At 54.1% G+C, this 13,974-nt stretch overlaps 3 protein-coding genes across 3 annotated transcripts; all 3 read left to right on the top strand.

Moving 5' to 3' along the window:
* Nucleotides 1–851: 851 nt before the first annotated feature.
* A1O7_09233 (uncharacterized protein) lies at nucleotides 852–2,445 on the top strand (the record flags this gene model as incomplete). Its single annotated transcript, XM_007763222.1, has 2 exons — nucleotides 852–1,214; nucleotides 1,294–2,445. The coding sequence occupies 2 exons, from the start codon at nucleotides 852–854 to the stop codon at nucleotides 2,443–2,445; spliced, it is 1,515 nt and encodes a 504-aa protein (XP_007761412.1).
* A 744-nt stretch (nucleotides 2,446–3,189) lies between these two features.
* A1O7_09232 (uncharacterized protein) lies at nucleotides 3,190–7,910 on the top strand (the record flags this gene model as incomplete). Its single annotated transcript, XM_007763221.1, has 2 exons — nucleotides 3,190–7,759; nucleotides 7,810–7,910. 2 exons carry the CDS (start codon nucleotides 3,190–3,192, stop codon nucleotides 7,908–7,910), a joined length of 4,671 nt encoding a protein of 1,556 aa, XP_007761411.1.
* A 2,046-nt stretch (nucleotides 7,911–9,956) lies between these two features.
* On the top strand, nucleotides 9,957–12,402 carry A1O7_09231 (uncharacterized protein; the record flags this gene model as incomplete). The annotated part of the gene is made up of 2 exons (XM_007763220.1): nucleotides 9,957–12,222; nucleotides 12,251–12,402. 2 exons carry the CDS (start codon nucleotides 9,957–9,959, stop codon nucleotides 12,400–12,402), a joined length of 2,418 nt encoding a protein of 805 aa, XP_007761410.1.
* Between the last annotated feature and the right edge of the window lie 1,572 nt (nucleotides 12,403–13,974).

Here is a 13,974-nt window from a genome sequence, read left to right as displayed (position 1 = left end):
CTAAGAAATAAGCTTAATGGGCGCATCAGCTGCCTACCTCGTTGTCCATTGGCGACCGCAACTTCACCACAGCGGACATAGCAGCTGTGTGCCAGTCGCAGACCGGTCTTTCACTCATCAGACTACGTGCTGGCATTTCAGAGACGAGAGCGCATCGCAATGACAATGCTACACGCGGTAATTGGATTTGACAGTTCGGCCCGCACTGTTACTCGAGAGCCCATTCGAGTACCGTGAAGAAAGATCAAAGTAGCATGAGCAAGAACTGGTCTCGCCACCTGTGGACGGCACATCAAACACATCTCATCTGCCCAGGGGTTAGAACAAGCCGCATATTTGCCTCTCGACGTCCTTTCTGATCCTCGGGCTTGCGCATTGTCCGCTAAGAATGAGCAAAAGTTGACGATTGGAGGCTACTGTACAGTCGAAGCTACCAATACATCTACAGCCCTATGCTAGCTGTGGCGGTGTCGAAGGCTTTTGTTCCTTCCATGGGCTGTTATTTCGGCTGTTTGTGCCCTAGCTTCTATGTAGGACGTGGCTGATCAAGTTACTGTGACTCGGCGGCGTTTACTTCACCTGCAGCTGAATGGGAAGTCACACAAGGCTGCTTGCCATGTAGCTTTCCAATGAATGTACTCCGTACCTATGTACGTAAGCCCTCCTCTCAAATGCACAGTGTTTGTTCCTTCCGTGTCGTCTACGGCTGTGTAAGTGAAAGTGAAGCAGGATTGTTCACCCATCGTCCTTCATTGAAATACAAAGTGCAACTGGTCTTTACTTTACTTCACGTCATTCCCACCCGAGCTCAACTACCACCACACTTGGGTTGACATCGGTGGATGCCTAACATGAATTTCCTCGCAGGTGCTATGATTGCAGCCCTTGTCGGTTCATGTATCGCGTCGCCTGGCTACCTCAAACTTGACTTGCACAAACAAGCCCCCTTAGCCAACAGGCTTGTTCGCCGACAAAGTTCAGCCGGGAGCTTCGATGCAGTATTGACGCCGAACCAAGGGCTTGAATACCTGGTCAACCTCACTGTCGGCACGCCACCACAGGGGCTTGCTGTAACACTCGACACTGGGTCATCTGATCTGTGGATCCCCGCGGCTTCGGCACCATTCTGCAAGAAGGGTCAGTGCGATTTCGGCTCGTTTGACCCGAGCTCGTCAAGCACGTATCAGGTTGTCGAACAAGCTGGCTTCAACATCGTATGTCCATCCGCACATGCCACTGACAGAGCCATAGGTCCCCTGCTCGAAGGTTCGTCGCTAACTCATCATTCAACAGACTTACGCCTATCCCGGTGATACGGACGCTGGTGACTGGGGTTCTGATACCATTACGATAGACGGCTCCGCCCCTATCGACAATCAACAGATCGGAGTGGCGAGTGTGCTTTTCGACCACCACGGAGTGATGGGAGTGGGATATGACACCAATGAAGCACACAACGATGGCCCAAGCGGGGTATATCAGTCAGTGATGGACAATCTCGTAAAGTCGGGAATCATCGACCGCAAGGCCTTCAGCCTGTACTTGAACAACCCCGAAGCGAGCACGGGCTCAATCGTCTTTGGCGGCATCGACACGACCAAATACACCGGAGACTTGGTCGCCCTTCCTCTTCAGCCTAGTCCGGATGGCGTGGTAAAGGAGTACTATGTGGCTTTGACCGGCGTCTCCTTCACTGACTCCACAGGCAAAACCGCTCCATTGTCACCACAAGGGTATTCTCAAGCCACATTGCTGGATGCGGGAACGACCAACACACTTTTGACCAACGACGTTTTCGGGGCTTTGGCTCTTGGATTTGGAGCAGTCTGGGATGCAGGGGGCACCGGTGCCTATCTGATACCCTGCAGCCTCTCCAACGGCACTGGTACGATCAGTTATTCGTTTGGCGGCGAGGGGGGAATCACGATACAAGTGCCTCTCGCGAATATAGTTGGCGGACAGATATACACACCAGACGATTTCGATGATCCGTCAGGTGGTTGCATGTTGTCCATGGGGACCACGGGTGAGAGTGGCGGCTTCAGTATCCTGGGCGACAGCTTCCTCAGAAGTGCTTACGCGGTTTTCGACCTGGAAAACCACGTCGCAGCTCTGGCTCAAGCTGACGAGAATAAAGCATCGACCAGCAGCATCGTGGTCTTTCCGACCGGCACTGCAGTCCCCAGTGCCACAGCCACCGCGATGGCCACCGGGACGCAGCTGACTACGATCAAGCCTGAGACACAGGTACCGGAAGCTAGCATTTCGGGATCAAGCTTGATCCTAGCGGGTACGCCGACCTTCAACTTGGGAATCTCTTCATCGACAGCGATAGCTGGCTCGGGTCCATCATCCTTAGGATCCTCTGGCGCATGTAACCATGCACCTGCCCCGACAGCGGCTCTGGTAGGACTGGGTTTGGCAGCAGGTATCATGGGCCTTTAGCGACTACCTATAGACCTGTGAGCGCAGCATGCACTGAGATACAAGGCTAGGAAGGATTGAGAACGACGCGCAATGGATACCAAGTGGAAGGTGGAAGGTCCTGTAGAGATCCAGACCCACCGCGTAGCTGTGTACCACACCGCTCTTTCTAGGTCACTTTCCCAGCGAAAAGGCCCCGATTCCCATGCAGCCCGTGTTACTCAGTAGGTGGTTCTGCGCATCATTAATTTTGGAAATTCATTCATGAATTTACCTCGTCTGGTTCACCTCATGACGACGCCCTTCAAAGTCGGCGCTGCCACCAACCACATGGGCCCTTCGACAGAGTTCACAGACGCAGGATGCCTTTCCCACCATGCGAAGCCCATATCGGCACGGGGGCATGTGATTGGTTCAAGGCGTCCCTCAGCATCATCGGAACTTATCGACAAGCTGCGACGTGACTGACTCTCCTACCCCTCCACGAAACGACCACCGCCTTCTCAATCTCTCTCACAATCGAACCATCACCGTTACCCGCACAGCAGACGAGTCGAATTTATAGAGAGCAGGCCATCGACCATCCGCGACGAAGAAACCGAAGAGCGCACACGATGATTTGCGATTGAGTCGTCCTAGTCCCACTCAAGTCTGCCCCCTTGTCTCCGCTCGACCTTGCGCCTTTAAACACGCCGTGATCCGTCGAGATTACAGCGAGGCGCGGACGAGGTCATCGGAGACAATAACATATCCCCGACCTACCACATGAGCTACAATCTCTGGCGCTGCCTGTTCGAAGATGATGTCGACGCGTTTCGACACTACCTGGCTAACGCCACCGTCTCCTCCACGGCACCGAGAACCACGAGCACCGGACAAGGATTCGGGCTGAAGAGCAGCAGTCCAGGCAACCTGGCCGCCTCTCCGAAGACATCATTGAAATATCGAAAGAGTTCAGGGCACACCCCAACGAACGCCACCCCGGGCAAAAATGCTGGCGCAGTGCTCACGAGAGCCGACCTGAACACAAAGGACAGCTTTGGGAGAACCATTCTGCACCACGCTGCGTCATTGCGGTCGGAAGATGCTCTGCAGTTCGTCAAGGTTCTGTTGGAAATGCCCTTTCTGGACCTATCCATACAGGACTTGGAGAGCGGATGGACGCCACTGCACAGAGCGTTATACTTTGGCAATATTTCCACTGCACACGCGCTCATGGCTCGAGACCTCCAAGACGCCACTGACTACACGACGACTGCTCAGCACTCGCAGGCTGGAGGGTTGGTCAAGATCAAGGACCATGAAGGCAATAGTCCCTTCGAGGTTTTCGGCTTGACCATTGCACCTCGTTCCCTCCAGCACGATTCATCCACGCTCCCACCTGTGCGCGATGATGACAGCACCAATGGCATTGATGATAATGGGGACCAGCAAAATGAGGACCGTTCAAGGCCCCATGTCCATCCTTCAGTCGATCTACTAGGCGACGAAGTCTATGCATTTGGGAGCAACAAGAATCTGTCTCTGGGTACGGGCGACGGAGACGACAGGCACTATCCCGAACGCCTTCACTTTGAGAGACCTGAGCATCTACTCCGCCGCCTTCTCCATGACCATCTAGCTGAAAGACAGAAAGGCTGGGTACACGAAGATCTCACGCATAGCACCGGCGCTCTTCATTCTCATAAGACCTTGCCAGCTATAATTCGATGTCGGCCCGTCACCATTCAGAATGTCGTCATGTCAAAGCTTCACACGGCTGTTTTGACCAACGATCCAGTTTCCAACTTGTATATTTGTGGATATGGTCCGGGTGGTCGTCTTGGGACTGGCGACGAGAACACCAGCTTCATATATCGTAGTATTCAGGCCGGCGGTCTAGCCAAGCGACGCATCTCGGCAATCGCACTTGGGCAGGATCATTCCATAGCGGTTTGCTCTCAGGGTGAAGTCTTCACGTGGGGTAGTAACCGCTACGGTCAATTGGGATATGCCCTTCCAGAAGCACCAAAGGACGAGGTACCAACTCAGCTGGTTCCCCGACAGCTCTTCGGCTACATCAAAAAGGAAGTCATTTTAGGGGCCGCAGCATCGGCTCTGCATTCAGCTATTTACACACCTTCGGCCTTGTACACATTTGGCAAAAACGAAGGCCAATTGGGCCTGATGGACGCCGACGCTCGCTCATTAGAGGTGCAGGTGCTCCCACGCCGGGTTGGAGTTTCTATTTTGCAGTCGCCCATCCAGTCGGTAAGCGCGATTGACCGTGCAACGATCGCCCTGCTCGAGAACCATGACGTGATCGTCTTCACGCATTACGGCTGGACGAAGGTGTTGTTTCCCTTGGAGACCTTCTCGAATTATTACATGTCGGACAATCTTTCAATGAGGTACAATGTGGAAACAAACTACATCAAGCAGGTTACCGGCGGAGGCAACACAATCTGCACGATGTCATCTTTTGGCGAAGTCTACACTATCGAAGTCCCCAGGGTCTCGGAAACAGTGCCCTCCAATGCGTCTACAACCAATCCCACCAAGGCACGTAATGCTTTACCTGTCCCTTCGCGCCTCTGGTCTCTCGGCAAAGCTCATATGGCAGCAACAGATGTCGCCGTGGGTCAGGACAGTTCGATCATCATTTGTACGGCCTCCGGCTCTGCCTGGCGAAAGGAAAAGCGTGCGAATGTCAAGTCTGTCCGCGACACGAAGAAAGGATCGGGTCGGCCGAAGGATTACAAGTTCGTCCGGATCCCGAATCTGACGGGGGTTGTCGCTGTTCGAAGCAATGCTTTTGGTGCCTTTATGGCAGTGCGCAAAGATGCCACTGTGACCCGCGAGCAGATCTTGCCCGACTCACCAAGCCTGTGGAATGATGTGTTTCATCTTTTGCCCTTCCGGGAATATGGACGCACGGAGACTACACCCTCATCAGGCAATGATCCAGCCCAGATAGCTCGTGTTGTGATCAGTAACGCATCAGCCGAGTCCGATTTTCTTGCCATAGCTCAACGGCACGAACCGCTATCCCGGAGCCAGTACGATCTCTGGATTGCTTCAACAGTCACAGACGTCCGCATTCCGATCCACTCGTTCATCCTCAAGGGCAGGAGTAGTGTGATGCGGAGCGCCTTGACTGAATTTCAAGAAACATATTACTTTGCCATTCCTGACGTGCTCTCCATCGAATACGGACAAGACGGCCAGATACAAGTTACGTTCAAGCGCGCGGACTTCCTGACTCTCGCCACCTTCGTCTTCTACTTATACACGGACAACTTGATCGACGTGTGGCATTACACTTCCCAGGCATTGCACCTCGCACCTCGGTACAGGTCCGTCCGGCTTGAGCTCATGAAAATCGCAACTCACCTCGAAATGAGAGGTCTTGAACGCGCAGTAAGAGTCATGGTTGATCCTGTCCGTGGGCTTGCGAACGATATGGAGCTTGCAGTCTTAGACCCCGACTTCTTCTCCGACGCCGATGTGCTTATCGAACTCGCCGATGACGCCGAACTACCTGCGCACAGTGTGCTACTGTGTAGTCGCTGTCCGTTCTTCGATGGTCTCTTCAACGGACGAACTGGCGGAATGTGGATGGCATCGCGGCGCAATGAAGCTGAAGCAGAGTCTGAGGCCGTACGCGTCGACCTCAAACATATTGATGAGAAGACCTTCGTCATGGTCTTACGCCATTTGTACGCCGACACAGGAGAAGAGCTCTTTGATGACATTGTCACTAGTACCCTCGACGAGTTCCTGGACATTGTCATCGAGGTGATGTCAGTTGCGAACGAGCTTATGCTAGACCGACTAGCACAAATATGCCAGCAGACTCTGGGCCGATATGTCAGTGTCAGAAATATCTGCTCTTTGGTTAACACAGTTGCAGAGTCGACAGTCCAGAGCTTCAAGAAAGCTGCGCTCGAATACATATGCCTAAATCTTGAGAGCATGATGGAGCTGAGGTTACTCGATGACCTGGACCCAGACCTGCTTTTGGAGCTCGACACTGTTGTGCAAGATAATCAACTGGCCTTTTTGCCGTTTGCTCGCAGCGAGCGCGCTGAAGCTGATCTTTTAGAGAGTCATCCTGACCTTATCAGTCAGATCGAGACAGCTCGACAGAGAAGAGTAGATTCCATGCGGTTGCGCTCGCGGTTGGTGGAAGACGAAGAACGTTACGCGTCTTCTGTGAAGGTGCGATATGGGAGTCTGGATCGCCACGCATCTTCACCGCACAATAAAAGTGCCCTACGAACTCCAGCGGACGCATCTCCACTCAGCACTCCGAGTCATAGTCCCGCGATTATGGCGAATGATACAGCAGATGATCTTCCGTTCGACATGGACGCGGACATCCCTGAGCTTCTCCCAGCTGCTGCCCGTGAAGACATGAATTCCCCTGCTGTTAGGGTTGGCTCGTCGTCAGAAAACACCAGGCCGACAAGGCCGTCAGTGCCGACCCGGCGGTCGGAGCCTGGGTCACCTCCCAGAGGTACAATACGCGTAGGAGGGGCGGGCTCGTCGGACTTGGAGACTCACGGTGTGGCCGATCCGATCAGCGCTGTAACTCCCACCAATGGGTTTAACAGTCGGGGAGCACCATGGCAGATCCCCCTGCACGGCTCGAGAAAAGACGGGCTCAAAGACATCATGGAGCAAGCGTCAGCTGGCCGGGTGTCTCAATTGACTCAGGCAATGCGATCAACCTCAACGACTCCCAAAACTGGCGCTAAAGTCTCTCAGAAAGAGCGCAAACGACAGCAGCAACAAATCAAGGAGCAGACGGTCAAAATCTCAGAGACCGTCCGGGCAACGCCCGCCGCAGATGCCCCTTCTTCACCATGGCAGACTATTGCAAAATCGCTCAAGACAGAGTCCTCACCGATTACGGGTGCGCGGAGAGAATCAGGCAAACAAGCTCAGGCGAAGCTGCCAATATCCCTGCTCCAGCCATCGGTTGGAGCATCATCTCCAGGCCCTGTAGCCAAAGAACAGGCTGGTGATGGCCCACCCCCTGGCCTTACTCCTCCCTCGTCGAAGCCTGCGTCTCCTCAGATTCAGTCGATTCGCCATACGCCGGTGCGCACAAGAGGGCCACTGGTGGATGCACGGACGTCGATGGCTGAGATCCTCTCTCAGCAGCAAATCGAGAAGACGGCTGTTAGAGAGGCTGTGGCGAAGCGATCCCTTCAGGAAATTCAGCAAGAGCAGGAGTTCCAGGCATGGTGGGATAATGAGAGCAAGCGAGTGCAGGAGGAAGAGGCGCAGGCCACCGCAACTGCTGGTCGTCGCGGTAAAGGAGGTCGCGGACGTGGTGGACTTCGTCGCGGTAGCGGACGAGCAAAGGCAACGTTGGCAGCTGAAGCTAACGGACACCAGAGAAGGTCACGGTCAACAGAAAGTCCTCCTATAGCACAGGGGTTCACGTCTGGCGGAGAGACCGACCCTGGGCTCGCTGGGATGTCGCGAGGCGGTGCTAACCGTGGCCGAGGGCGGGGTCAAGGACACACACAGCATCCGCATCGAGGGGGCAAGGCATCGATGACCACACAGTAATAGACCGCTGTAGCGGGTTAATCACAGGAGGCAGCCGTGTACAAATTCGATAGAGGCAGGGTTCGTTTCGAATTGAACAACCAACACGGCCGGCGTACTCTGTACACGAGCGAGGGCAGTATCTTTGTGCCTACGTAGTACTGCAGAAAGGTGGCCTCGCTTAGAATGGCCCTACGTCGGAAGGATTCGACCATACTGTTCAAGGCAAGGCCTGCAGCAGGCTGCAAGACCGAAGTACCATTCAGCTGGAATGGGCTCCCAATATTGGCCCGCACAAAAGTGCCTTGCCTGAATTCGCAATTGAAAAACTGCGATATGAGGACTCGGTAGACTGCATCGCGTCTCCCCGTCACTATTGGTGCCTATTGAGGATCCGACAGGCAGAAGAACGTTCTACCCGAAGGAAGATCCCTGTCAAGCCATTGGAGGCATCAGACATAGACGCATAGAACGACAGCCTGGCCTGTGGGTTCTCCTACAGTGCAGAGGTGTGAGGCTGATGAGTGTCCGGAGGCTTGCTACGCGTACGAGTACTCGTATGACTCCGAGATCGAGCCTTAGATTCAGCCTAGCCGGCGCGGAATGGATAGGGAAGAGGAGACACACACACACGGGCGGATTCGGATGGTGGGCGCTAACTGTTTGAAGGGCATGGATGCTTGCACCCGCTAGCTAGGTAGCCAAGGCATGCATGCATGCACATGCACACAGCGTAAGAGGACGTGGGGGGTACCAGCGGTGGTTGAAAGGGCGGCAAGAGAAGCCGGGGCAAACGTATCTGTTTCTGGGAATATTCATACCGCACTTTGTGTAGCTGCAGTAAGTCAGCAGAAGGTTCGCTGGCAGTCTATGACGGTACTACTGTAAGTGGTAGCAGAGAATGTGGCCGTCAAAACATCGAATGTGCGCCGCCCGGCAGGGGAGACAGCAGCGGCGTGCAGCACAACAGCTGTCAGGTCAGTCAGGAGTCAGGACGATGCAGCCTATGGCGTCTGCTGGACAGCTCAGGATCGGGATCCGATTCGATCCACCATGTGCAAAGAACTATGCATATCAAGCGCTGGCGTGAGTACACAGTAGACCAGCTTGAGCGCACGCACAACGGGTGAAAGTCCAAGTGAGAGTGAGAGCAGGATGAATCGAACGTGAATTGAGGCGATGCTACTCCGTACAGAGGAAACGTGCTTGCCACATGTGCGTGTGCCCGCTTGTCCAAACTCTCATTGCTCGAGCACTGCTACCTAGAATTAAGAGGACTTTAGGACACGAGCTCACCGGCTACAGTTGAACTAAACCGCTTCGGTCGGCGATGGACCTCGCTGCTCTATTGTATCGGCTGATCCTTGCTAGAGCTTGGTGTTGGCGTGGTTGGCTGCAGTGGTATCCGCCATGATATCTCCGACATTTGGATGAGTCCTGGGTCCTCAGATCCCCATCGCTTTATCCCATCGTCGACTCATTATCCTTCTGTTCGCACCTTGTCTCGTCCAAGGGTCCTATCTCTGCCTGGCTGGGCTATCCCATCCCACCCTATCAGATCTCATCACCTCGCTACTCGTACCTCCATCGCCTGACCTGTGGTTGTGGCTGTTCCTCCGCATGAGCGCCAATCACATGCAGGTGCCGTCATATGCCCACGATTCGAGACGATTGTAAAGTCGCACTGCACCGGACCTCGACCCCTAACATACCAAATCGCTGGCCGTATTCAGCACTACCTCACCTCTTTATAGTGCCATGATGGCTTTCCCATCTCGCTGAAGTGTCCTCCTACCACGCCGTTCAGCCTTGTACCAGAGACATCGACGCATTGACCGCCATCCAAAGACTCGCCGGCCCAGCGTACACAAGTGTGGATATCACATCAACCAAAATATGGATGGCTACCGGATAAACGCCAGTACCAGAATACCTCTCGAACGCTAAGCTAGGCTCCTGAAAAAAGTGAATACCAACGCCAATAGTGTACCATGCATCAACACCCTCGACCTCCTCCCGTCAGTGCCTCCCCCGCCAACTCTGAACAAACAAATCCCACTCGCACAAACAACCCGAGAGATCGAGACGTCCAAACGCTCCGGACCACATCTCCTCTCACTCAAGGCTCCGGTTCCTCGGAGGATTTTGCATCTGCTCGTCAAGATTCACCCGCGGACAACCCCGTCCTCCAGATGCAGAGGCTCAACCAGGTCATCCAGAACTTCCACACCAAGTCTGCCCTCATCATCCTGCAGTCTCGAGTCGAGCTGGCCCCAGCCTACTCTAGGCAGACGGATAACAAGAGGGTAAATCGGTGGTTCAACCTCGACATTGATGAGACGGATGAGTACAAGGACGACATCAAGAGATGGAAGACCTGCGATGTCGAATACAACCGGCCGCCGCCTTTGGTAATCGAGATCTTCCTAAGCACCGAGTCTCTACTTCAAGGCCAGCGGCTGGTGATTGTAGATGAAGATGGCAAGAGATGGGACGTCCTCAATACCCTGCTGTCTGCTCGAAGCGGCTCTCGTTCAAACCAACGGCGGACAACAGATGCCAACGAGGTGATACTTGAGCGATGGACAATTGATCTCGGCGAGGCGACGGCTCCCATACCCCCAGATCTAGCTACGCTCCTGCCTCTGGTCTACAAGAAAAGTATCGTCTTCTTCCGCTCTCTGTACACCTACAGTAACTTCCTGCCCGCCTGGAAGTTATCGAGGAAGATTGGAAAGGGACGTTCTCACATGGCGTTGAAGCTTGGGTATCGGTTGATCGACGGATCACAAATGGGACACTTATCTCGCTCCGATAATCTGGGCACGCGACTCTTCGACAGTAACTCAGACGTCTTGTTTTCCTATGACTTCGGGATGACCGAGTCACCTGCCGGGCCCTTCTCGGTCAAAGTCGACTATCGTCAAAACTGCGACTTTAGGATAGACGACTCGGAGGAACTCCTGAGCTCGAGGTTTCTAGGAGCAGACGATGAGCTGTTTCGGCCGTCCCTGCCGAGTGAAAGAGCGCTTCAGACCGAGATTGGGTCATTACCTGCACATCGGCGTCAGAGTTCGATTGAGCAGCGTGCAGAGCTAGGACACGCGTACGGGAGTTTGACAAGCTTCCATCAAGCAGGCCTGGCACGGGGCACAGATCCAATTTCGGCCCTCCGAGATGCTCAAGACTTCGATGCCAGCCCACCCCCGACTGCTGAACCAGCTAAACCGCAGACGACCGCTACGCAGAGCTCCAGGACCTCGCTCAGAGCGGTGGCGGCCAACCGCAGAAGCTCATTCTCCGTTCAACCATTCAAGACTCCTACTTTGTCAGCGTCACCTCTCGGCGTTTCTCCCCTCGCCAGCTCGCCAAGGACTCACTCTGCGAGAGTACCTACCCTGGGATCTTTGACGGAAGAAGGTATCCCTTCACCAGCAGCTCCAGTTTCCCTCGCTGGGCGAAGGGCTGGGTCTCTTGCGTCGGATAATGCCGTTGCTTCGTCGGCGTCAAGCTCGCCCAAGCCTACCACAGTCAGGTACAGCAGCAGCTTCAGCCACAGACGAGCTCGTCTTTCCTCTGGGGGGACGACCACTCGCACTGACGAAGATCAGACAAGTAGTGGTAGGGGAAGCGCCACGTCTTCTGCCCAACCTGGCTCGGGTTTGATGGCAGAAGCAGCTCCAGCTGGTGGAAGCTCTGGGTCTATGGGCGATGATGATGGGGAGAATATTTCGTCTTTCTTGAAAATGTTGGAGTCACGGAAAGATCTTCTCGCTCCTTCATCGACAGCAACGGCAGAAGCGCACACCAGGAGGACCACGGCCGCATTAAACCGATTCCATAGGATGCGAGATTCAAATGCTGTGCTCTCAGATTCCATGTCTTCGTCGGTCATGATGCAGAGATCATCGGTGTCTTCCAGTCGACAATTATCAGGCGTCCCGGCCATGGTGGCCGGAACGTCGATCTCCACCTCGTCTTCTCCTGGTAAACCGATTTCTCCTCACACACCTCATACGCCTTTCGCCCCCTCTCGACTAAGTGCTGCTTACAGTCACGACGACACTGACGAGCCACATCGTCTGGCTGTCGAAGCACCTCCGTCTCCCTCTGAAGCTCCGACAGAGGAGACTGCACACGCGCAGTCTACAGCTAATGTGCCCGCCATCGACATTCCAAACTCTCCCAGACCGTTCTTGAACTACCAGCGTTCAAGCTCTGCTCAACGCAGACCTTTGAGCTCAGACGACGATATCGGTGATCTATACGGCATGCGCAGCCATAGTATGGGAGCGGACCGACGAGGTCATCACCGAGAGACGGCTGAGCGCGATGAACCTGCCACCCAACCACAGACCTCAGTCCCGCGGACGTCAACCGGGTCTCCTCGACAGTCATCCCAGGTCCATCGTCCTTCAGGTCTCGCCACTGCCCTGACCAATGATGCCGAAGCCTCGGATTCTGCATCGGGTCGATCTTCAGGAAATGTATACAGAAGCCGAGGAGCGAGAGCGGGCGGTGGCCGAGGGGCTTCTCAAGGATCGACGTCAAGCGTGAGTGGCACGGCAGCTAGTGTTGACCCTGGAAGCAGCAGTGTCAGCGTATCTTGGCGTGGAAGAAGTAGTGGCAGTCGGCCCGAGAATCGGTTCGATGACGACGATCTGTTGCCTTTTGCTATGGAAAAGAGCGACTTCAATACTGCTAAGCCAGGAAACAGCAGTTCTCCAAGCTAAAGGAGAAGGACAACAGGCGTACATGCCATTCGCTTGACGAACGACATCAATCTGTGCAAGCCCAAAGAATTATAGAATGCTCACACCGGGCAGTTGGCTCTCTGTTTTAACGGCGTTACGAAAATCGGCAGGAATGGTTCTGGGATCGCGGGGTTGGAATCGTGTTTACTCATGGTTGAATATTTGATTTCTGATCGGACTGTTCTTACACGACACGATACTGTCTTTATGAGCGTTTTAGCGCGACCCACGACTACAAACACTTGCTGGCCGGATTTGGGTTGACGGCACTGGAGGGATCATCCTGTCGACATTGGCCGAGCTCCGGTTCTATGGGGTGTTGTGGTTGGGAGTGCACTTCCTGGGCTGGTAAACGAGGACGCGCACTAAGAAGAACATATCCAGGGCTGGCCAGTGGGCTCTGATCTTACAGGCGTTCGGTGCGTTGCGTTGGTTGGGGAAATGCATTGAGCAACAACACGGCCGGTAATGGTACTGTGTACTGCCATAGCTACAGTCAGTACGGAGCACCTGGCCAACCGAGCACAGAGTGCTTGAACCCGCACAGTCTTACTGTTTACACAGGCATATAGGCAGCGGTCTTATGGTATCGATACATTGGCTCCGGGCTGTGTCAGTGCGCCCTTGGCCAGCTTACTTACTACAGTATATTATATCATATGCTTTACCAAAGAGTGATGCGGGTTGTGTTATGCGTACTGTTCCGCCATAAGTGAATAGACGCATACAATACCGAAGAAGGATGAGTAGCATTCCTGCCACTTGAGACATCGCCTTTCTGTCACGTAATTATGCAAAACGTGCAAAAAAGTAATGTCACCGCCGCTCCATGAGTGTAAGGGAAAGTCCACTGCCTTGAGACCCGTTCCACTGACGAGTAAGATGTCGTACTCCGGGAGGAACAGCCGTCTTACGACCTTGAATCTCTCAGATAGTTCTCGACCGTGATGACTTCGTGACTGCAGTTACTAGAATGCGCCTACGACGATGGTAGTTTAGCAAAAGGCCAAATGTGATCACGCCACCAGTCTTAGATTTGGCACTCCGTCAGAAATGCCATGTCACTCCTTCGTTAATTGCGACTTGATCAGTCCAACACTTGCCCTCTAGCTAAGTATCCAACTCAGCTTGAGCTCATGTCACTGACACCCAACTGCCCCACGAGCCATCTCAGAATGAGTTCTCAGCTGAAGCTCATCTCACTGATGCACCCACGAGCTCGAATGGATTTCAGCTTGAAAGTATAGCGCCATCC

This window comes from Cladophialophora yegresii (assembly GCF_000585515.1).
Source record: "Cladophialophora yegresii CBS 114405 chromosome Unknown aczIN-supercont1.7, whole genome shotgun sequence".
In the NCBI taxonomy this organism is placed as follows: domain Eukaryota; kingdom Fungi; phylum Ascomycota; class Eurotiomycetes; order Chaetothyriales; family Herpotrichiellaceae; genus Cladophialophora; species Cladophialophora yegresii.
Note: the sequence above shows the minus strand (reverse complement) of the source record. Positions and strands in the feature narration are given on the sequence as shown.